This window comes from Egretta garzetta, unplaced genomic scaffold, assembly GCF_000687185.1.
Source record: "Egretta garzetta isolate BGI_Z169 unplaced genomic scaffold, ASM68718v1 scaffold231, whole genome shotgun sequence".
NCBI lineage: Eukaryota > Metazoa > Chordata > Aves > Pelecaniformes > Ardeidae > Egretta > Egretta garzetta.
This window is the reverse complement of record NW_009258727.1, coordinates 184,973-208,218: the sequence shown is the minus strand read 5'-3', so window position 1 is coordinate 208,218 and position 23,246 is coordinate 184,973. Positions and strand designations below refer to the sequence as shown.

General features: G+C 38.1%; 1 protein-coding gene across 1 annotated transcript in view; it reads left to right on the top strand.

Annotated features, from left to right (window-relative positions):
* The first annotated feature begins 1,006 nt into the window (after positions 1 to 1,006).
* Positions 1,007 to 23,246, top strand: part of MDN1 (midasin AAA ATPase 1) — a 101,417-nt gene continuing 79,177 nt past the window's right edge. The window contains exons 1-16 of the mRNA XM_035888774.1: positions 1,007 to 1,060; positions 5,606 to 5,832; positions 6,446 to 6,670; positions 8,156 to 8,263; positions 8,343 to 8,535; positions 10,424 to 10,636; positions 11,916 to 12,047; positions 13,533 to 13,636; positions 15,351 to 15,465; positions 17,177 to 17,370; positions 18,353 to 18,434; positions 19,136 to 19,231; positions 20,265 to 20,377; positions 20,918 to 21,066; positions 21,171 to 21,231; positions 21,765 to 21,976. Of these exons, the coding sequence (XP_035744667.1) occupies positions 1,007 to 1,060; positions 5,606 to 5,832; positions 6,446 to 6,670; positions 8,156 to 8,263; positions 8,343 to 8,535; positions 10,424 to 10,636; positions 11,916 to 12,047; positions 13,533 to 13,636; positions 15,351 to 15,465; positions 17,177 to 17,370; positions 18,353 to 18,434; positions 19,136 to 19,231; positions 20,265 to 20,377; positions 20,918 to 21,066; positions 21,171 to 21,231; positions 21,765 to 21,976 (2,278 nt within the window). The remainder of the gene's footprint in view (positions 1,061 to 5,605; positions 5,833 to 6,445; positions 6,671 to 8,155; positions 8,264 to 8,342; positions 8,536 to 10,423; positions 10,637 to 11,915; positions 12,048 to 13,532; positions 13,637 to 15,350; positions 15,466 to 17,176; positions 17,371 to 18,352; positions 18,435 to 19,135; positions 19,232 to 20,264; positions 20,378 to 20,917; positions 21,067 to 21,170; positions 21,232 to 21,764; positions 21,977 to 23,246) is intronic.

Here is a 23,246-nt window from a genome sequence, read left to right as displayed (position 1 = left end):
CGACCCCTCCCGCCCCCGCGTCCTCGGGCGGCCGCGGCGCCGCTCTGCGGGAGCCGCCCCCGCGCTCTCCCCCCTCTCCCGGTGTGTGCGTGTTGCGGTTTTTTCCCCTCCCCGCCCCTTTCAGGGTTGTGCGAGTGGAGCCCGGTGAGGTGGGTCCTCCCCTGTCTCCTTGTACCGCTCCTGTCGCCCCTCCGTCTGCCGGTACCCCTCCTATCGCCCTTCCTGAGGGGGCGTTTTGCCCCGCAGTTAAAGTCTTCAGTGCCTTCCCTGTCCCTTAAGGTGACTCTGAAGGCAGGGTGGCGAGAGGTGGCCTGTACTCGCCTACCGAGGCGGTAGCTCGCCCCTTAGCTGCAGCGTGCTGCCCTGGTGCTATTTGCATGTCTTCTTTAATTGCCTCAAAAACAGCGTGTGGGGGTGAAAAGAGAGCGGACTGGAGTTTCTAGGGTTTGCTTCCTTTTTTTTAATCACGGTGATGTTGGAAACGCGTTCCTATTTTCACTGGGTTTGTGCTTTGGTTGCCTCAACTGTGAAGAGCACACCTGGCTTCTAGGAGAGTTGAGGCCCAGCTCATTTCTGTCTCTGAAGTTTTTTTAAGACCTGTAATAGCAGGGTGTCAACACATCAGATGTCATGTTATTAATGCTTTTCACGGTAGAGCTTTTGAAGCCCCTGAGTTGCATACACGTTTTGGGGCCCAAAATCCATGTTTCTATTTGAGTGTCCAGGAAACATCCCGGTTGTTTGAAGATGAAAAGTCTAAGTCGTCATATTTTTTTCAGAATATTGGCTTTTAGTCTGAATTGCTGTCTCTTGGTTATGTTTGGAGGAAGCTTTCATACTGGTAGTCAAGGTTTGCTGTTGGCTTTTTCTTCTGTCACTGCAAATCATAGGATCAAAGTAAAGTTGACATGAATATATATTCCTGTGTTGGAGAGTTGATGCTAATTGGTGGGAAGCAGTGATGAAGAGCTGCTATTCAAGAGAAAGAAACAGCTGAGAAACAGAGATGGGGATGATGCGGATATGTGGTGTAGCAGACAGATGGAGCGGTGAACCAGAAGTGAGTTACCGAGATCTGAGACTGGGAAAAAGGCTGTGCCCTTTCCCTTCTGGCAACTGTTTTGAGAGATACTTTGGGTTAAAAGTCTTGCTAGGTGGAAATTATTAAAGAGTGATTACATCCAGAGAGTCTGGCGTGGCACATTAATGAATAATGGCACGTTCTTTTGAAAAGTGAATTGCTATTTCCAAGCTTGGAAGCTACAGAACTAGGAGTATGTTAGGTTTGTCTTGCCACTAAACAACCACTGACTCCAGTCGTCGCACCTGACTTCCTACCAGTTGCTTTGTATGTAACTTAGGAAGCAGGCATTCTGGAAATCCAGAGCTCTCTTTGCTCTGCAGCTTCACTGTGTCTTTCTGGTGACTTATTTCTTCAATATGGAATGGAACTTGCCCACAACTGCTAAGTGAGGAACACTCTTTTGAGATTCATAGTCAGGCACCGTTTATGTGGTGATGGAAGATCTTGTTCCCCGTGCTTCAGTATGTAGCAGAAATAGAGCCTTGTCTGTAGAGTATTTGTATGCCATTAACACTGCAAAGGTACAGCAAATTTCTGTGTTCTTAATGAGGAAAATGGGATGAAAAGCTCTCTAAAACAGTCTTTGTTTCCCACCTTTCTGTTTTTTTGGATAATTTAAGCAAACTGTGTAAGCTGTAGGGTTCCACAGACTGCCAGAATGTGCTTTTTGGTTCTATGTGCTACCAAAGGTCTGTTTGAATAGGAATCTCTGCATAGAATTCCAAATGCAGATTTTGTGCAAATGCATGTATTTTGGCTCTTTCTGATGGTGTAGTTTCAGTAGAGAAGTTCATTAATGTGAAGGTTAAAATGCTAGTAGTAATAGAACCTTAATGCAAAAATATCCTTATTTGTTTCTGCCCTTTATGTCCATCACTGAGTGTATATGGAAAGATATAAATCAAAAACCTGACCCTGTTGGATATTTCCTCTATTTAGTCTACGAAACAATCTTGAGTGAACTGGAGATCTTGAGCATGCCATTCTGGATATCCTGTTCTATTCTGTTGGTGTTTCAGCTTGGCATCCTTCATTTCACCTTTCATTTTTCTATGTAGGAATGAAAATTGTTTTAATAATAAAGTTCTTATTTATAGCCCTTCAGTCTTAGCATTTGATGTTGAGAAGTGCCTTTATTACCTTTTTTTTTTTTTTTTAATTTAATAAATGTAGGAAAAAAGAGGTGACCTAGCTGTCCCAAATTCACCCAGCTACTATTGGCTGTCAGAAAAATGTCTTGACATCCTGGCAGCTAAGGCAGACTGTTTTTTTTCCTAAAATATGACTTCAGCTTTTTATCTGAAAGATTAATTAGGCTTTACACCATGTAGCATTATAAACAAGGGAAGGTATGTTGTGCTTTTGCTTCCATCCTGGAGTGTATTCTCATCTCCTTCTGCTTCTAGTTTTTTAAGAGCTCTGATTTCTGAGAGACAGTGTGTTAATAAATACGCTGATACTAAGTCAACAAGAACGTTCTCGCTATCCTTAGTCGGACAGACTGCTCCTTCATGAAATGCGATGTGCTGGAGGAGGGGTAGGAAGTTCTAGCTCGTTCTGCAGGTAGTTGAAGCTATCTTGTTCTCCTTGTGAGGCTGCATATCCACCTGTCTTTTAAAATTCTTTTTCTTGAGTTATGTGGGTTATAAGAAGAGTGCAGGCTCATGTTTTGCTTTATCTTACTGAACTGGACAGCTGCCAAAAAGAGTGGTCCTACTCTGTTTGTTTTTTGCCTATTCCCAAGGCCAAGCCACACCTTTCTTTTACCCTGAACTGAGTGAGTGTGCTGATGTGGAAAATCCCTTCTACTTTCCCACCCAGTAGAAGACTTTGGGAGAAGGATTAACTTGGTCATCTTGTCAAATTGATTGCTGCACAGTCATACAACGTTAGAGCTGCTTTTGTGAGGGAACAGAGCCAAGAATGCGTGTTCCTGCGTTGGAGGAGAGAAGGATTTCCCACACGCAGCCTTGTTGCCCTCCTGTGCTTTAGAAGTATCCCACTGTTAAATCTGTGCATGGTGTAATGTTCTGGGGAAACACCTGTGAGCTACCATCAGAAATGTGGCTTTCACGTGGGCCCGGTTGTTCCTTGCTGTGATCTTTTCTCTTGGCAATCTTGGTGTTTGGATTAAGCCAGTTCTTAATAAAGATTTCTATACCTTGTGAGCACCAAGTAAATGTACTGTGCAGGCTGGGAAGGAGGTGTGCAACGTGCTGCTAGAGGAGCAACTGGGATCGTGTTTGACTCCAGGTCTCACTCCTAGCTGTGCTTCTGCTTAATGTCTCTTTTGTTAGTAATACACAGCGTGTATTTGGAGGGACAGTCTTTTGTGGTGCTTTCCTAAGGCAGCTGTTTGGAACCGTGGGTGCCGGTCTACTGTCCCAGATTTGGACACTAGAATGAAAACACTTTCAGATCAGCTGTCCTTTGCTACCGACTGAGAAAGTTGGCTATTGCGCAAGGCCAGCTTTAGTTAAAAAACCCCTCTGACTATTATTCTTTTCCATACAATTTTTAATTTAGACTCTGAAATCAAACGGATGGTCTCTTTGTAGCGTGAGTATGTTGCCACTGTGACTTTTGAACAGTTTTGTGTGTCCTAAAGGTACTACACACAACGATTAAAAAACTGCTTGCTCTCACAAAATTGCTAATGGAATGGATTTGTTGTACAGTTGTCATGTAACTACAGAATTTTACTGAGTCAGTCACATTATTTATTTACTATTTTATTGTTAACTGTTCCCTTCCTTTGATATTGAAAGCTCTGGTTAATAAAGTAAGCACCCTGTTGTGCCTTGTTTTGAGTAGCCAAAGATGACCTAGATTTGGAAACTGAAGGTACTTTTTATTTTTTACAGTGGAGTTTGTCTCCCGTTCTTTTGAGGTGAGCTGCCTTTGAACAGCTTGTCAAACATTTTGCCACTCAGAATCTGATCCCCTGTAATCAACAGTGTCTTGCTGGCTCTGATGAATGCAGACCTTCAGCACCATGTTTAAAATTTTTTGATGCTGCTCTGATAGATGAGAGGAAGATAAACTTACCGTGTTTCATAAAAATAAACACAAAGCATGTAAGAAACTGCTTGCAATTAATGCTGTGGGGTTTATGTTTGTAGTGCATATACTGCAGTTTCCCTGATTTTTTTTTTTTGTGTGCTGTTAGGGAATGAATGTCTTTTTCAGATTCAGAAGGAGACCCAAGGAACTTGAACAAGTATGTGTGTATCCTACAAGGATGTTGACAGTGGTATAACCTTAGGAGGTCACCCTTTCAGAGGCAAAGTGTAGGACTTCTGTGGTCTGTTTATCTTGTAACAAAGAAACCGTCCCATCTGCAGACCCAGGAGCAGGTTTAACCTGAGTAACAAAAGTCTAGGAGAAGCAGAAATTGGCTGCACGTGTCGCTAAAACAAAAGGCTACCTGAACTGCAGAATATTTCTGTAGGGGTCTAGTAAGTGCTTGTTGTGTTTGGGAAGCTGCCTTGCCTAGCTGTATTTATGACTGTTTGCCAAGAAAGACAGAACAGTCTTGACAGGAGAAGGGTTCATTTCAGCAAGGGAGGGGAGAGTGCAGCATCAAAGCTAAGGGTGAAACCACTACGGTGCAAATTCCTAATCCTGATTTTTCACAAATCAAAATTACTTATGCTGCGTTATATGTTAAACGTCACGGGAGTGGAGAGATGCTGGGATATTAACGTGAACTCAAAGACTGGAGAAATTTAAGTATAAGACACGAGAAATGGGTTGTGGTTCTTCAGTAACAAAGTTAGGAGGATTGTGGGGGATGTGCGGGTATGTGTGTGTGTGTGTGGTTTTTTTCTGTTTTGTTTTTTTTTTTTCCTAGCAGATGTGAACATGTTTTCCATCTATTCTAAAGCCTAATACTTTGTTTTGCACTAAAGGACCATTTTTATATAAAAGTAAGAAGAAAAAAAATCTCAACTTCAAAACTGCAGATACGTGCTTCTTTTTGTCAAGAGCATTGCTCGCTATAATTGCTATCAGAAACATGGAAATAAGGCTGTGATCATGATTGAATGCTTCATTTTTGAAAAGAGGTACTGAACATGATGCAACTCAAACTTTTTTTTAAGAACTAGAATTCTTAAATGTTCTGTGGCTCTTGTGAGACCGAGCTGCTGAGATCAGTGGGAATTCTATTAACAAAGAAGTATTGGTTGTTACAACATTTTTCTGAATTTTTCTTTTAAAAAAAATATTCAAAATTATTTGCTTTATCTTTCAGCTGTAAAATATAATTTAGCATTTGGGGACTTTTTTGTAATTCCTATTTAGTGTGTTATTCTGCACATCACTCACTCTGTTTCCCAGTTTCTTCAAATATGGAGAGCTGTGTCAGGTCAATACTTCCACTGGGTATTTTGGACTCCCTTCTGTTTTTTTGAAAGGCTGGTTCCTGCAAAATTCACTGTGAATCCTGCTTGAAGAATTCTGAAGTGAAAAGTCCGAATCATTTTCCATTTAACCTGTTCTTACTTTCTGTTCCTCTAGATTTGGACTCAGCAGGATCGGCAGTGCATCCTCGATACTTTAGCGCAGCTGCTGCTGGATAAAGAATGTACTCTGTTGATTGGCCGTCAGGTTCGGCCGATCCTATTGGATTTATTGGAAAGAAACGCGGAAGCCATTAAAGCTGGTGCCCAAATCAACCACGATCGGCATGAACGGCTGTGTGTAGCAATGAGCAAGCTGGTTGCTGACCACCCTGATGTTTTGCCGTGAGTAATGTCCCGTCTCCCTGTGCGATGTTTGAACTTGGGGAGCGTGTCGCTGCTGGTGAGAGGTGGTGTTACCATTTGGATTGTCGCACGCAGTAACAAGTGTGTTCTGAATTGGAAGAATGATTTTAAAAACATGAGTCTTAAACACAGCTTATTTAAATTAAATTGTATTGTAAGAGCTAACGTGATTTTCATCTTAATGATCAAAAGAAAAGCAAAACAGCTGGCCTGAAAATTGCTCCCAGCCAAAATATCTGCATTTAAGATTAGACCTGTAGGCCAGTAGAATACAAAATTATGTAAGCAGGAAGCTGTGTTACTTTTTCAGTAAACAAGAGCCATCAAAGAGATTTTAGCAAAGGCAGTACTGTTTCCCCTTGATAATTAGCTAATGATTTCTAATAAAGTAAAGTATCTTTTGTCAGCTGATTGTTGAAATGGTTGTCTTTCCCAAGTGTGGACAAAGTTAAATATTGCCCTTAGTTCTCAGTATGCCATCAATTGCTGTCTCAGGACCTGTGTCCTGATGTTTTTATTAGTGGTTATTTTCCTTTCCTCTGGCTTAAATGTCTGTGTTGCATCTCTCTCTCTCTCTCTCTTTCTTCTAAAGATTTGCTTTAAGATATTTCAAGAATACATCACCAGTTTTCCAGAGGCTTTTCCTGGAGAGCTCAGATGCAAACACGGTCCGATATGGGCGCAGACGAATGAAGTTACGGGACCTCATGGAGGCAGCCTATAGATTTTTACAAAAGGAGCAATCAGTTTTCCGGGAATTATGGGACTGGAGTGTGTGTATTCCACTCCTAAGGAGTCATGACACTTTAGTCCGTTGGTAAGTTAACCCCCCAGATCTTCTCCATTTAAGTAGAAAAGAATCTTCAAATAATACCAGAAAAATCTGTACCGATGGCATCTGTACCTGTGCTTCTTATCTGATCTTTTGAAAGCTGCAGTGTTGTATCACAGAGTGAAATTTAGGCTAGCTCCTAGTCGTGCTTGAAGCTATAGTCTGGAGAATCTTTTCAAATAACTTCAATTTACCCAAGTTGGATTCATGGGAGATGGTGCATTTATCACCTCGGCTTTAAGCCTGTTGGTGTAGTGCATGCATTCTAGCATGTTATCCTAGAAAAAAGTAGAGATGGATCGTCTCACTCCAACTTATATTATAATGATCTATTGCACTATTCTGCATTGATACGCTATGAACGAGTTGGGTTTTTTCTGTTGCTTGCGTACAGACATGTCAGTCACGGTAAAGCTTGGCTTATTTAAGCCACACTTCCTAATTGGCCTTGTTGCAGTCTTTGCAACAAGGTTTTGGTCAGATGTTTTGTGTTAGGTGTCTGCCTGCAGGGCTTCAACCTAGTCACATGATCTACTTTATTTATGTGATTATTGGTAGTGCTTTTTATTTGTTTAAAAAAAGGTCCTTAGAGTCTTTTTTTAAACATAAATTCAGAATTATATGAGTAACACATAATTTTAAAATAAGGCATATAATTTAAAAAGGGCAGGAACAAGAGTGTTGTCAAATCTATTGGCCATTTATGATGCTCTTCAGGATGACATACACTTAGTCTTAGAAAAAGAAGAATTTCTAATTCATTGACTAGAATTGGTTTACCTGGTGTTCAGCTATTAATCTTAAGAAGGTGAATGAGCTAACTTTTAAATTTTGTCCTGAACCAGTCGTCTTCTGGCAACTTTTTTTCTTGTCTCCCACCAAGCTCATTGAAAGCTTTGTTTTTGGAAGGTAGAAACAGTGGTATAATAAATGAAAAGCATTTTATGATTTGTACTAAATGTCCTTGTGTTGCAAGGCAGCTTTATGTAGTGATGAAGTCAAGTCTTGGCAGTTGTTGGCTTCTTTTGGCACTGAGTCTCGAGTTCATCGTGCTAGGGTTATTTTAGATATAGGATGAAATAGAAAGCAGTTTTGAAAGGATAATGGTAGTAGGAGAAGAAAAAAATAAGGCAGAGAAAACCTGATTTTCATTGTCTTATATGTTTACCTTCATTTATTTGGGAAAGTGCTCTCCTTTACTATGTTTCTGATGATCATTCAGTCCTTTGGAGAAAGGTTAGCTAGTTGGTGTGTAAATGATAAAGTGTGGCATGATAGAATTCCTTTTCTCAGTTCTGAGATACTTATCTAATTTTAAAGAATATTAAGCATAGCACTAAAATACTTTCTGTGAAGAAAGTTTTCTGTATGTTTTTCCAAACTTGATGTTTTGGGTTGCAATTGACAGTTGCCAAACCGAAATTCTTAAGACACTATTTTAACATGTTTTGTTCCAAATGTAATTTTTAGGTATACTTCAAACTGTCTTGCTCTGGTTACATGCATGAATGATGAGCATAAATTATCTTTCCTGAGGAAGATATTCAATCCTGAGGAGCTGATGCATTTCAGACTAAAGTAAGAACTTTTAAAATCTTGAACACTGTTTGTTTTTGTTGGTGGCTTTCAGTTGAGTTAATAACCACGAATTTCACAGGCTACTAGAAGAATCTCAACTGCAGAATGTGGAACAAGCCCTTGTTTTGGCCAACTCGGACTCCTCGTTTTGGCAAAAGGAGAAAGAACCGCAATATACTCAAGGACATATTGTATCGGGCGACCTCTCTCCAAATGTAGTAGCTGTGTGTGGTATTGTGCTGCCTAGACTACACCTTGTTTCTGAAGAGCAGGTATGTAACCCTGGGTTAAGTCTGTACTTTTTTCTGGGGGGAGGGAGGGTGTTGGGTTTTTTTTAAGAATCCCTAAATGTGGTGAGCTGACTTTATTTCCTGCTTAAATGGTATTGAGATACTGTGGGTAATATGTGTATCTTTAACTTTCTTGATGTGCGCTGTAAGCTAGCGTTGCATAATATAGATACTGCAAAGAAGCTCTGCAGTGGAATGAAGCGATGAAGGCGTAATAGTGCTGTTCATTTTATCCTCTTGTAGCAGTTCTTGCAAACATACTATATAAGGCTGAATATTCTTCTGTAGTACCTCCAGTCCAAGTTAGGGTGATATTCCATAGCTGAGTAATGCTAGGATCTGGCATAATTGCTTTTACCTGCATGAAGTAGTTTTTTGTGCTATACAGACATCTTACAAAAAGCCTTTCTCCAAACATATTCTTAGTTCTTCTCTTAAGAAAGGAAGTCTGTTACTTATTCTTCTGGAAGTCAGAAAAAAAGGAGGAGTAGTGAGGAAGAACTTACTTTCTCTGCTTGAGTGAAGTGTAATACAGAATGTAGTGCCTTACTGTTTTAGAAGTTCATCGAAGGCATAAACGTTTTTGAGCAAACAGTAACCTTTTTTTCTCTTGAGATGCCGTTTATCTTGAACTGTTCAGGTTCTTGGTAGCTGCAGCCAATATTGTTGACTGTTTTTCTCATTTAGGTACGGTTTTAGCTCTTAGCTGAGTATTTCTATTTAATTTTGCAACACTGATCTACAGACGGTGGACAAAGAAATGAATGAAGACTACCAGTGTCCAGAATTTCTTGAGTAGCGGAAGGAAGGAAAGAGGAATTTCCTCCCAAACTCTACTCCTCCCACCTCCCCCACAGCTTCCGCAGTTGAATTTACTGTATTCTGGCTTTTTTTTAATAGGATTGAGGGTGTGGTTTGAAATTTGTTGCAGCAGGGGAAAAGATAGAGCTGGTTAATGAGATTCTTACTCCTATGCCGGTATGGTTGCAGCTGCAACTGTCCTGAAGCTAGATCATGCTATAAACTGGATTGCTGAAGGGATACTCTTTGTCTATGATGGAGGAGACAACTGCCTGAAAAGGCACGCTTTTATTTTTTTTATTTCACTGATCTGGTGTACAGTGTAGTTCTAGTTACAGCTGAGGAGGTCTGATGAAGAGGTAGGAGCAAACTGTAAGGGAAAGCAGGTAGTCTTAAAAACTAGCATTGTAACCAGAGAAGTACATGAAACTGTATCTGAAAAGAAGATCAAACTTAAAATACAAGACACTTGTTTTGGTGCAGTATGTACTCTGATTTCTCTTCTCTCTGCCTTTTGGCAGGAAAACACTCATTTTTGTGCCATGTGCTGATATATAAATGACTGTAGGAGACGATCTGTCGCATTGATTAATCACCGTTCAATAAACTACATTCATTGCATTTTGAATAAAATAAAAACGTTACTGAATTTACCTAATACTCATATTTGCATCATCTGAATCTAACTGCTATTTGATTTGTCCTGTGATTTGGATCCATTCTGGTGACTTAATTTCACTTATACTGCAAATTATATTTGATTGACATGTGTTATGATTGAATAGTTACTATGCCTGTACTGACAACTTAGTGTGAACTCCCTTTGGGAACAAATTGTACGTATACTTTATTAAGTGTTACACCTATAATAGATTTTTGATGAAATCTATTTTAATATCATTAAATACAGCTTTAGGATCCTTTATTTTATTTGATATGTGGTGACAGATCTGCAGGCCAAAATTTTCTAGTTGTCAGACTCGCTTTCGTAGTTGTTCTGTGTTGTACAACATGTAATAAAAAAAAGTAATAATTTCGGTGTTGTAACTCAAATTTTATGTTTGAACAGGAAAATAACACCGGCTGTTTTGTTTTGGTTGAATCTGTCTTCACAAATCTTCAAAACCTTGCTATTGCTGTAGCGTATCAGAGTCCTGTGTTATTAGAAGGACCAATAGGATGTGGCAAAACTTCTTTAATTGAATATTTAGCAGCTGTTACAGGAAGAGCAAAGCCTCCTCATATTTTGAAAGTCCAACTCGGGGATCAAACTGATAGTAAGGTAACTGATGAAGTTGTTTTACAGTTGGATGATTAGACCTAATTTTTACTTAAAGCATGGACTTAAATTTCTAATAAGATAATGCTTAACTTTTTACCCAAAGACCCCACAACTCCCAACTCTGTAGTATTGGTCTGTAGTATTGATAAGAATAAGTAAATGTGAAGAAAAATTATAGTTAAGTGGCAGTAGGTTTTGAATTCTGCGCATAATTGTGCTGTATCTGTTTCATTCAAATTATGTTTTATTGGGTTTTTTCTATGTTGGAAGAGCCCTACTGAATTTTTTTTAATGAACAAAATTTATTTGATTTGGGGGGGAAAAAAAATTATTCTAAAATCACTCGAGCTGGTGCCGAAGGCTGTATGAACACTTTTATTTCAGTTTGAGTGAGCTAATGTCAGTTTAACCTAATTCCAATTTTTTGTAGTAAAGGTGAGATGAAGTAAGATCCTGTGATGTTGAGGACGCTTGCACTTACGTAATAGTGGTTTAGCTCTACCTGCAGAGATAAAACCAGAGGCGAAGATAATTTTGTGTTCCTCTGGTTTTGTGTATATAACTTTTGAGCTGTTTGTTTCTTTGGCTCAATTTATATTTACTTTTCTGAGGTGGTTAGTATCTACCAGAAGTGCTGTCTGAAGGTTTTTATTAGCATGCACAAGCACCTTTACTTGTATAGAACAGCTGGTTTTACAATCTCACAACTACTCTCCACAAGAGTATCTATTTGTATATGTAAGACCACCACATTAAGAAAAAGTGCTAAAGTTCAAGGTACAAAATGTGTGCTAGTGAAACCATAAACTTAATTATTTAAGGAATGCTTAAATGTGGAAGTTACAACTTTACAGAGAAGCAACGCTTGACTGGTTTTGTGTCTTTGAATAACTTGCCTTACAATTTTTCTTACTGGATTAGTCACAGACTTAAAAGATGTAAAATAGAGTTCAGTGCAACCCTAGACAGTTTTGTATGTTATACTGTTAATTATTTGTTAATTATAGTGGCACACCTCTGTAAATTCACTTCCAATTACCTGGTTCGTTTTAACACATTTCAGCTAGATTATCATAGATGCGGAGGGGTGGAACTTTGTTCCCCTTAATTAAAAAAAGTGTAATACTGGGCACAGATTACCAGATGGGTTGTTTAGTAATGTGGAGGCTAAGTAAGTGTTATTTATATACCATCTTTGGTCATTTTTGTAACTTTTTACTCTGAGTTTTTAAGGGATGTAATGAACAGGTCTCTAACTTACCGATTGTTTCCATCACAGACGCTGCTTGGTATGTATCGTTGTACAGATGTACCAGGGGAGTTTGTATGGCAGCCTGGAACCTTGACACAAGCTGTTACCAAAGGTTATTGGATACTTCTGGAGGATATTGATTATGCACCTCTGGATGTGGTATGTGGGTTCATGTTTGCTGTAAGGTACTGGTCTTAAGGCCCATACTAGGAATTTTTGGAGTCAAATCACTGTGAGTTCTGCAGCAGCATGCTGAAAATACTGCCCCTTTAAAAGGGGTTAGAAAGAATTAACCTGTCTTTGTTCACTTATTAGCACACCGCATTAGTTTTTGACATTGTTTTAGAGTAGTCACATGACACTGCCACTGATGCCAAATTTCACTCTGAAGGTTTGAATTGACACTGATAATGAGCTATGTGTCTTTTAAGTCATGTTTTAATATTTGAAAACAAATATGGCCCCAAACACCACAGAATATTGTCACTGTATTGGAGTGGTACTGTTAATAAGATTATATTTTTTTTTTAGAGTTTTGTTATGTGGACTTTGTTTTGGTGGGTTTTTTTCTTTGTTTTTTCTTGCCTCTGGCTTGGATATTAAAAATGTGTTGTTACATTAAGCAGTACAGGTTTCAACAATTTCCTGTTCTCAGCTCCAGAATGACTAGTTAGGCTGTCATCCGTCACTTTTGAAGTAATGGCTGATGAAAGCATATCTTCTGCAAGAACGATGCCACAGAGATGTTTTGCTGAATAGGCCTGCTGGACATTCTGCAGAGAGTTGTTTTCTTTCATATCTGTTCTGTAAAACATCGTTTGTGTGACTAAACCTGGCAGCTTATTTATTGGGTTCTAGGCTTCTGAAATACAGGGAATTTATAAGAAACCCAAGAAATGCTGCTTTTATCTACTAGACAGTTTTTCACTGCCACAGGTCATGCATTCACTTGCGTTGTGGACTCAGCTTATTGCACTCATGATAAACATGCTCTGAGTAGTTCCCTGCATTCACATCTCCCTTTCTTCAGGTCCTCCCTGCAGGCATCCCATCTCCTTTCTCCATATCAAAGTCCCCATGCTTGCCTCCCGCTGCACTGAGGGATCGTTGTGGTCCTGCCTCCCTCTTTTCCTTCCACCATTATTACTGTACTTCTGCATGGAAGCATAGATTTACCCCAAATTCTCCTGGGGGTAGCAGGGTATACATTGAAAAAGATAGATGTTTGAGAATACGGTCTTTAAGATGCAGCTCATCCTTGTTCAGGCAGATAAAGAAACAAGGCTTCTGATGCAAAAGTGTCTAATAATTCATTTGGCAATTCAAAATAAGTAGTTTTGATTTAGACTTGCAGTGTAAAGACTCATGTCCATTCTCTTATTAAATCTGGATACAGCAGAAAGAAGATAGGGAAACATAATATCTGTGACTTTCATGGTTGATTAGAATTACTGGGGACTCTGCCATTCTTGTTAGTGTCACTTGGAAGTGCAATCTGCAGGAACAGCAGTTGCTGACAGTGGTAGTGGTGCTCAGTGGAAGTGCTCTAGCATCTCAAGTGTGAAATGAGTGTGGATTGGTGTGCTATCTGTTACAGTTTCACAAAAAAAAAAAATTAAACATAAATTTTATTCTCTTCTCCAGATCTCTGTGCTGATACCTCTTTTGGAAAAAAGAGAGTTGCTAATTCCTGGTCGTGGTGACTGTTTAAAAGTAGCATCTGGATTCCAGTTTTTTGCAACCAGGAGGTAAAGTTAAATGAGGTTAAGAGCATGAGTATCCTATTTTTAAGTCAAAGACAGCAAGTGCAAGGTATTTGGTCAGGAGTATTTTAGCAATTCCCAATTAAAAAGAAATAGAAGCCATAGAAGTTGTGAAAGGAATTTTTTCACTGTAGAGCAGTCTTGTATTACTACTGGGTGAATCCAGTCTTTGGACAGAAAAGTCACTTCAAGGCTGAAGGAATAAAACTTGCTGGAGGGGAACCATACCTAACCAACCCCCCCACCAAAACAAAATACCACTCTCAGCAATTACAACTGGTCACCACGAAGTGACTTTTACCTACGGAAGGGGCTCTGCTCACAGTCACTAAAATTCGTAAAAGGTGTCTTGACTTGCTAGTTTTAACGGCACCTGTGTAAAATATTTTTTTTTAGTTTTGCTGATCTTGGTGTAGTTGGTACTCTTGACTACTGAATGTGTTTAGTTTTCTGGGTTTTGTTTTTTATTCCAACTTCTGTTTGAGCAGTTGTACACATGTTCCCTGGAAGATATTTTTTTAAAGTTTCATGAATAGTTTTAACTGAACTCTGCATCTATAATAAGATGAAGTTATTTTATTTGGTAATTACAAAAAAAAATAAATAGAAGGAAAAAAAATTTTAAAATCTGGTTTGTGAAAGTCTTGTGTCAGTATAAAGGTTTGTAATGTTTTCTAACCAGAAGATTTAGGGTACTCTCCCTCATGGTTTCACTGTAGTAATGGCTCATGCATCAGATGTCAAAATGTCTTCTTTTATATTAATTAATATTACATAATATTGTATCAAGATTAAAGGTTACGATATCTAGAAGGGGAATGGTTACATGCTTTTCAAATGTTTTGTAGTTTACTTCAAAGCCTTTAACAAATTTTCCCTCTTTTGTCGTCTTTCCATATTTTTTGATTTATCTGATCTATTATTTCTGGAATTGAGTCTTCTGCATTCAACTCTTTTACCTCATCTCCCAAGATTTTCTTCTTTGGTATACTTGGTCAACAGTTTGTATAACAGCAAATTATTGTTTTCATTGGGCTAGCTAGAGCAGATTCAAGAAGTCTGTTAGAATTTCCAGCTGTGGAATATTATTTTAAAAACCCCAACAAAACAACAAACCACAAAACTAATATCTAATGCTTTGCATGTGCAAGGCTACTTCCACAGTGGATGCATAGTTATATATCTGCAGTAAAAAAAAAAAAAGTATGGAACAAAATATATGGTGGAAAGGACTGTGAGACTGAAGAATGAGGAAAAAAGAATCAGAAAAGACTGTGGAGGGGGCAGGGACTGGAGATGCTCTTCCTCCATTTCTGTGATAAAGCACAGATCCTTTAGAATCTGTGGAAGATATTTCCCAGGCCGCTTCTGTCAGGCTCCTCTCCTTACAAAGGATTCTGTATGTTGCTTTTGATAGACTTAACTTACTGTCGGTCATCTTTCCACAAGTATCTCTAGGGGAGGTTTTGCACTACAGGAAGAGAAAGACTGTGATAGAAGAGCAGGTGATTTGGAAAGCAGAATTAGGCAAGGTAGGGTATGTGACAGTACACTGACGAACAGTGGGTGATCCAGGCATGCACGTTGTGCTGCAGCAGCAGTATGTAGCATGTTCTTTGATGCTCAGGAATGCGCTGAAAATGTTGAATTCTTCAGCAAGACCCAATAGACTGTGTTTCTTCATGTTGTTTTGATTCAGAATATTCAGTTGTGGCGGAGGTTGGTACAGACAGCAAAGCAGCCACGCTGCTCTTTTGGACAAATATTGGACCAAAATACACCTGGATAACATGAGCAAAGGAGAGCTCAAGGAGGTATGGTGTGTGTTGCTCTATTGTGGCATGTGAATACTTGTTTTAATTAAGGGTAGTAAATGTTTTTCAGTAATAAATTTGATCCTTATTTTTATCTGCAAGTTCCACAATACACCCTTATTACTTCAGATCTATGCTGCCAATTTTGAAGTAAATGGACAGTTTGTGAGGAAAAATTGGAGTGAATTGGACCATGGTTCCTGGAACTTGCCTTGGCAAACGCAGTTCTGCTTTGAGTGGGTCTACTTTGCCATTTTGTAGCCCACAGATCTAAAACCAGAGAAAAAGAAAAAAAAAAAAAAAAAATCTGACTTTATTCTAATCCTGAGTTCTAAGATCTGAGATTAAAGGTAGTTGGTCGGTTATCAATTACCAATGACTTTCTATTGACATCTTTTGTTAACATCTCTAGGGAGTGTTTGCTTTGTGTAGTCCTTCAAAAAAATTAAAGGAGCCAAAGACTTAAATGAAAATAGAGTTCTCTAGGGATTCTCCTTGTGATAGAGAGCTCAGAATAGGATCTGACTTTAAAAGAGGCATGCCTAAGGGAAAAGGTGGTGAATAGTGCCTAGCAGAAGAGTTGAGGAGAAAGTTCTGAATTTTCTAGAACGAAGAGGGTAGTTTTTCAGTAGGACTCATTCAGTCCTTGGAACTCATTCAGCAGCCAGCGCAGTTATGGATGATTGTAAATACCTGTGTGTTTTCCTATTTTGTCATTTGTCAGCTAATCGTTAGGAACGGGGCAAGAACAGCACTTCTTTTGTACTTGTAGATTTTGTTGGAGGGGAAGCAAGTAGATGCATGCTTGTGTGCTGTAGCTGCTTCTACTACAAGTACATCCACATGGGCAGGAATTCTAGGAAGCTCACAGCTGTGGTATTAAAAAAGGCTATGTGACTGAGCTGATGTCAAAGATGACCTCTAGAAAGGACCAATATTCAGGTAAAGCTTGGCTGTTCAAACCTTAAGAAAAAAGGAAGCTTCGCTGCTAAATGTGACACTTACCGCTAGGTTCTTTCTGTTCTTTTTGTAACTTTGTAGCTCAAGTCACAAAAATATGTAAATTGAACACTGTATAAGATTCTCTAGTAGTAGGAGAAGAGACAGTGGTAGAAAACGCCCACTTGCTTGTCTTGAAAATAGACTCATGTTCTGGTTAATCTTAACAGTCAGTTTGGCAGGGTAGGACCAGTGTTCCTGGCCTGTATCTGTGAAAAGCTTATTTTGGGAAGCAATAATTTTGGTTGGCAAGCTTTAGTGGAGAGAAGTGAGCTGAAAGGAAGTTACAGAAGAAAAATTAGCTCTTTAATGTGTTTTTGTGAGCACAGCGAATGAATGCTCAGAAAAATTCAGTCATTAAAAGGACAGGAGATAAGAACTTTTGTTTATCGGTTGTAAAGTTGTATGGTCATGATTTGAGTTCAGGTAGGGTTGAATGTACCTTTTGTTCTTCCTGTTGGTATTTGTACAAATGTGTTAAATGGACTGGAGTAGAGTTGAGTTGGCAAAATTCACTTTTGGCATCCAAATTGATATCATACAAGTCACAATGACGCTTGTTTTCTTCAGATGAGAGATTCCAAGAGAGCAGTTTTGTGTACCTTGCTAAGCTTGAGTATCTATTGGAGTGTGTCCTATTAAAACTTGATTTCCTTCTGATGCTAAAGATTTGTGTGTTCGGTGTTTTTTTTTCTTTTTCTTTTTTTTTCAGGTTCTTCAAAGGAGATACCCCAGCCTTGCTCTTGTAACTGATCACTTGCTAGACATTTACATTCACCTTACAGGAGACAAGTATCAGGCATCAGAAAACAGTGCTTCTGGCTCCAGGCACATACCAGAAGATTCATCAGAATCAAGATCAGAAAATAAGAAACCAAATCTGGAAGGACGAGAACTATCTCTAAGGTTGTCTTTTCTTACACGTTTATTAGAAGGAAATTTAGCTGCAGATATAAAAGGTTTATCTTTGTTATTTTTCTTAATTTTTTAAAAATAGTGATAGAAGTCTGAATAATTAAACTGGAGTTTCATTAAAAACTTGAAAAATTCATTTTTCTTAAAATAATGATTAATGTGTCTTAATCTGAATTATTTAAGGCTTCCTAAATATCAGTTCTAGTTAAGAACTCTTGACTGAAACGTACTGTATAATGTTCTTACAATAGTCTGTAGGTGATGTTTTCAGCAATTGGATGTATTTGTTTAGATAATTTCACACTAGACATTGGCAGCATTCTAATTTACAGATGACTGAAAATAACCAGATCTGTACTGTACTGTTAATTTCAGACTTCTTATGGTGAAATGCAGCTTGAAGTTCAATTCTTTCTTCCTTTCATATCAAATGTCAATTCTTCTCATGTGGAATTTCTGTAAGCAGTAGTGTTTTGTGAATTAGTCAGTAAATACTAGGTGTGGGTAGTATTTTTTCTGTGAAGCATAAGAATGCCAGTAATTTTAAAACAGCAGTTGTTTTTCTAGAATTAGGATGTTACTTTTTCTTGCCATTTGGAAGATTTTGTTGTTGATAATGAAGCAGTATCTTGAAAAAATAGGTTTTTATATGTTTCTGGATGAAACGTTTGCTGCTTTTCACTTTTTCAATTTCATAATTCCTTTATGGTTTGATGGTTTATTACCTACTTTATGGTATGGCTTATTACCTACTTCTAGGCACAGTATCTGAAAACAAGACTGTATGGTCTCGGTGTGCTCAGCTACTCTTTAGAATTAGCATCCTATTTATACATGTCTTCCCATGTACAACTTGTACGACAACCGAATGTGCAATTGCCAGGACATTACATAATGACCTAAGCTGAACATGAAAGAAGGTGCGGTGCGTTTTGGCTTGATTGTGCCAAATCTTGTCTTTTTTTCTTTTTAGAGACTTACTGAATTGGTGCAGCAGGATTGCTTACAACTTTGACAGTAATTCTTCAACCACAGCAATGAATATTTTTCAGGAGGTGCGGTAAGACTTGATCCAGAAATCACTTACCCAAATTGTCTCACAAATCTTAACATACTCTGTTTGGGAATGTGAGATGAGAGTTTACATTTGGTTTTACCTGAAGCAATTGGACTGTAGTTGGAATGTTTGTGATCTGTCTATTGAAGGCTTTCCTTAATACCGGGAATATTGTTTGCAGTAATGTGCTGAAAGCCAATCCAGACTTACTGTTGTCATACAAACAGCATGCTGCAGCATAATTTTAACTGACATGAGCTGGGATTGCATATGACTGAGAGTAACAGTTTTAAGATTTTTCTCTTTTTCTTGTAATGTGAGGCTTCTTTCCTACTTTTCTAAGCATTGATTCTGGGTTTGGAATTGTTCGGCTGTGCATCAGTCACAGGTAGTTCTAAGACATGAGATCTTACAACGTTACTTCCTTCTCTTGTTTTGGTCCATTCATCTAAAAATAGTTTCTGTGACTGGGCCTTGAAAAGTTTTTGCTTTCAAGTAGAAGCCCACTCCACTACAGAGTTTAGAAGTTCTTATTACAACCTTATGAACTCCATTGTTTGACTCGATCTGTGGACAGTGAAATAATTTTATTTACCATGGCTGGATTGGATTCAGGCTCATGTGAATTAAGATGGTGCTTGGCAGATTGTATCATACAAGATTTGCATTGAAGAAGTTGGTTTGTTTTCCCCTTGACAGGCATTGGACTGTTTCACAGCTATGCTGTCTAACCAAGGGAGCAGACAGAAAATGGCAAAAGTTATTGGAAGTAAACTAAACATTTCCAAGAAAAAGGTATGTTGAGCTATAATTAACATGATGTTTATCAGTAATTTTCTGTAACTTGCAACGTTTCTAGGGATAAATTTAAATGTGTTCTGCTATTTTACGTAAAAATTATGCCCATCTCTCTGTCCCAAACGCTTTTTTGCTCTGTACTATGCCAGGATCTACATTTTTCTCCTGTTTTATTTTCAGGTGCTTTTCTTTCTCTGAAAGTTCCAGTGAACTATTTCAGAGCAGATTGCAAATGGCCTCATCATGTAAAAGAAAGATCACACAGCTGGAACAGCACAGTTACCTAAGCACATGATACAGCTACATGCACAGAGTAGTAAAGAATGTGTTTTTTCTTTGGTGGTTACAAGTGAACTTGAATCACTTATATGAAGAGATCAGAGAGTAAAATAATCTTCCTTACTACTTGTTCTATAATCATTGATACCAAAATCAAGTACCTGTCTAGAGGCTGGTAACTCTCTCTGTTTAATAGTGTGTGATATAAATGGCTGAGTCAAACTAAATCATTACTTTGCCAACTATTTCTGACTATAGAAGTTTGATTATTACTTTAAGACAGAAAAACTTGCCAGCTAGGTGGACAGATGGATCCCTGAAACTTCTATGGATTTTTCTGTTTGTCCTTTTCCCTTTGTATTATTTCAGTACAGGAATGTATTTGCCAGTGGCAAAATATCCTTGTTTACACAGAGGTATTCCAGAGGCTTTTTTGAGGGAGGTTGGTTGTCTTATTATTACTTAAGACAACTGTTCCCAGGTCCAAGTTTATGTAGTTGAACTACCATGAAAGTAGATGAAGTAAAAATACTGCCAACTTATTAAATGGAAAGATGTTGTTTGTACAGACAATAATGCTTCTGAGGTCCTTCAGTATTTTAGGTGATGAGTATGTAAAACCTGCAAATTTTAAAACCTTATCATGAAAAATTAGCTTGCTGCAAAGCAATACTGGTAACATAGCATGGGTATTCTTAGCGTGATCTTGGAGGCAACATTAGTATTGGAAATGTTGATGCTTTCTTCACAGGTAGAGTTCTTTTGTGAACTCTATAAACCAGAAATTCTAATACGGGAACAAGAAGTATCTGTTGGAAGAGTGCATCTTGTGAAGAAACAAACCCAGGCTCTCACTGTACAAAGGTAGAACATCTTGTTGTTTCCATGTGACTTGAAGTACTTGGTAGTGGAGTAGAATAGATTGGAAGTCACAAGATTAAAAAAAATGCACAGCTTATTCTCACTCTAATGAAAGGAATGCGGTGATTTTTTTCTCTTGTGATCTGAGTTTTACATTAAGGCTGTCTGCATCGTGCTTCTGGCAGCCAAAACATGGAGATTTTCAGCTTCTTTTGAACTCGAGTTTCTTCAAAGCAGTGTGGATCCACAGCTGTTATTAATAAGATTTTGATGAATCTGTCTTTGTAAAGGGAGATTTTTGTAGTATGTGGTACTAAGTCTACTGGCCAGGAAGGAAACCCTGAATTTCTACATTGTATCTTGAGAAAAGTAAGTATCTTATAAGGGTATCTGGAACTAATTTTTTCCAAACCTGTATTTTTAACAAAAAAACCCAAATAACCAAATATAACCAATGCAAATTCAACCACTCATCTGAAAAGATAGTAAAGGTAAAATTTAAATGAGTTTCTTGGTTTTGATTGCTTTCCTTTGTTTTTTCAGAGCAAAACAAACCTTTGCTGCCACACGGCCATCTGCAGTATTGATTGAACAGCTTGCAGTTTGTGTTGTCAAAGGAGAGCCTGTGCTTTTGGTTGGTGAAACAGGAACTGGCAAAACCTCAACTGTTCAGTACCTTGCTTATATTACAGGTAAATAAAGGGTAAAGACTGTAACTTGAGTGAAGATGATTTAAAAAACAACAACCAAACAAAAATCCCCGCAAGTTGATGGTTCTTTCTATTTCTGTTACAAGGACACCGTTTGAGGGTTATCAACATGAACCAACAAAGTGACACGGCAGATCTGCTAGGGGGGTGAGTCACTGATTACTGTTTTGTCTGTTCTGCATAACAAATCGACAGAATCAGAACAAGCTTCTAATGCAAGTATAGTTGTGTTGTCAAATAATTGTTTTTAGTATCATAGTAGCATAAATGTCTTAAGATGTTTGCATGCAGAAACCTTGTTGTCCTTGCTGAAGAACAGAGGCAATGTCACTGAATTGTGTTCACATCTGTATGTGATGAAGTCATTTAAAAGCACAACCCAGTGTCTCTTTAAAAATGGATAAGCTGTTCAGTATAAATATGCTATAATTTTCACTGGACATACTGGTTGGTAGTAGTAAAAATATTTTACTTATCAGGGTGGTCCTGTCTATATAAAATGGCCTCATAAGGTGCATTTAAATATGTGCAAGTTTACTTTCCTCATAACTTGAGCAAAAACCTATGGAACCCAGGGTTCCTTCATGCACAATATTGTTGTTTCAGTAACTGTTTTTGTTAGTTCACAGATGCTAGTTCCTGTGTCACAAATAAGTAACTACTCTTTTGCTTCTCTTCAGTTATAAGCCTGTGGATAACAAGCTGATCTGGCTACCTCTGCGAGAGTCTTTTGAAGAACTCTTCTCTCAGACATTTTCTAGAAAGAAAAATCAGACATTCTTGGGACACATTCAGACCTGCTACAGGCAGAAACGTTGGCATGATCTGCTAAAACTAATGCAGCATATTCATAAATCTGCTATTAACAAGGAAGCAAAAGAAAACGCATCTGGTGAGAATTCAGACTGATCAAATACACATAGCTAGCAGTGAACCACTGCAGAGAGTAGATAAATAGTGGTGAATTTTTTGTTTGTTGATTTTTGTATTTTGTTTGCAGTTTTTTTTTTATCCTTCTTTATCGCTTTCTTCTGGTTTTGAAAAGTGCAATCTCTGTCTACAATGAGACATTCAAAATACTGTTAGAATAGGGTTTTTCTTCTTTGTAATCCATCACTGTTAGCTATGTCTGACAGAGTGAAGGCTGATTTGTCTGACCTATGGCATCCTTGACATCTGATCTCCACTCAGCACTTACTTGTTTGCTGTGTTGGTGAACAGACCTAGTTTTTTGTGTGGCATTCTTCCATATGAATGCATTCATACCTTCTTTCAGTCCTGGAACCTCATTAGGTCTCAGAAATCTTATTTTAAGAACAAAGCAAACCAAAATAACAGCAGCAAAAAACCCTACCTCAAACCCAAAGTAATAGCTCACTTAAGATAGTAATGACTTTTAAGAGCTTGCTGATGACTTTGATTCACTGACAGTGATGCTGACTTGCATGGTTCTTTACTGTTTCATTGTAGTTTTGTCTCCAAATGACAATTTTTCTTGTTTCATACTTCACAACCCATTTGGGACAGGTAATATCGATACTTTGCTTTGCATTTGTAGCTTTCATTCAGTATGGGCCAAGTAAACTTAATTATGAACCTTGTCTCCCCTTTGCTTTTAACTGGTTCTTCTGAATATGTAGATATTAAAATAAATGCCCACAAATGTAAAAAAAAAAGTGAGGTTTTAAAGACCACTTGTTGCAAAGCATGACAATCCTAAAATAAAGACAAGCTGAAATCTTAACTTGCAAAGCTAGCAACTTAAGTAATTATGATACTGTATGTACCTCAGACTGTGACTTTAAACAAATAACTGAAATAAGTGCAATAGTAAACAATGTCATAACTGATAAGCAACAGGTTTTTTACTGATACTGAAGCATTCATTGTTAGTCTGTTCTGTCATAAGGTTTGTAAATTTGGTTTTCCTTTTCTGAGATGCCTCTTTCTGTCTCTGGGAATTGGAGAGTGGTAACAGCATATTGGAACCAAGTGAATTGCCAGCAAGAGTATTTGTTCCTAAGCTAGGACATACTGGAATGAATAGCAAATTGCATATACCCATATGTCAATAGTTTTCAGCTAAATAAAAAATTTAGCTGATTTTTTTTTTTTTTATTTTTAAATTCATGAGATGTCATCTGTAGAACTTTAATGTTTTC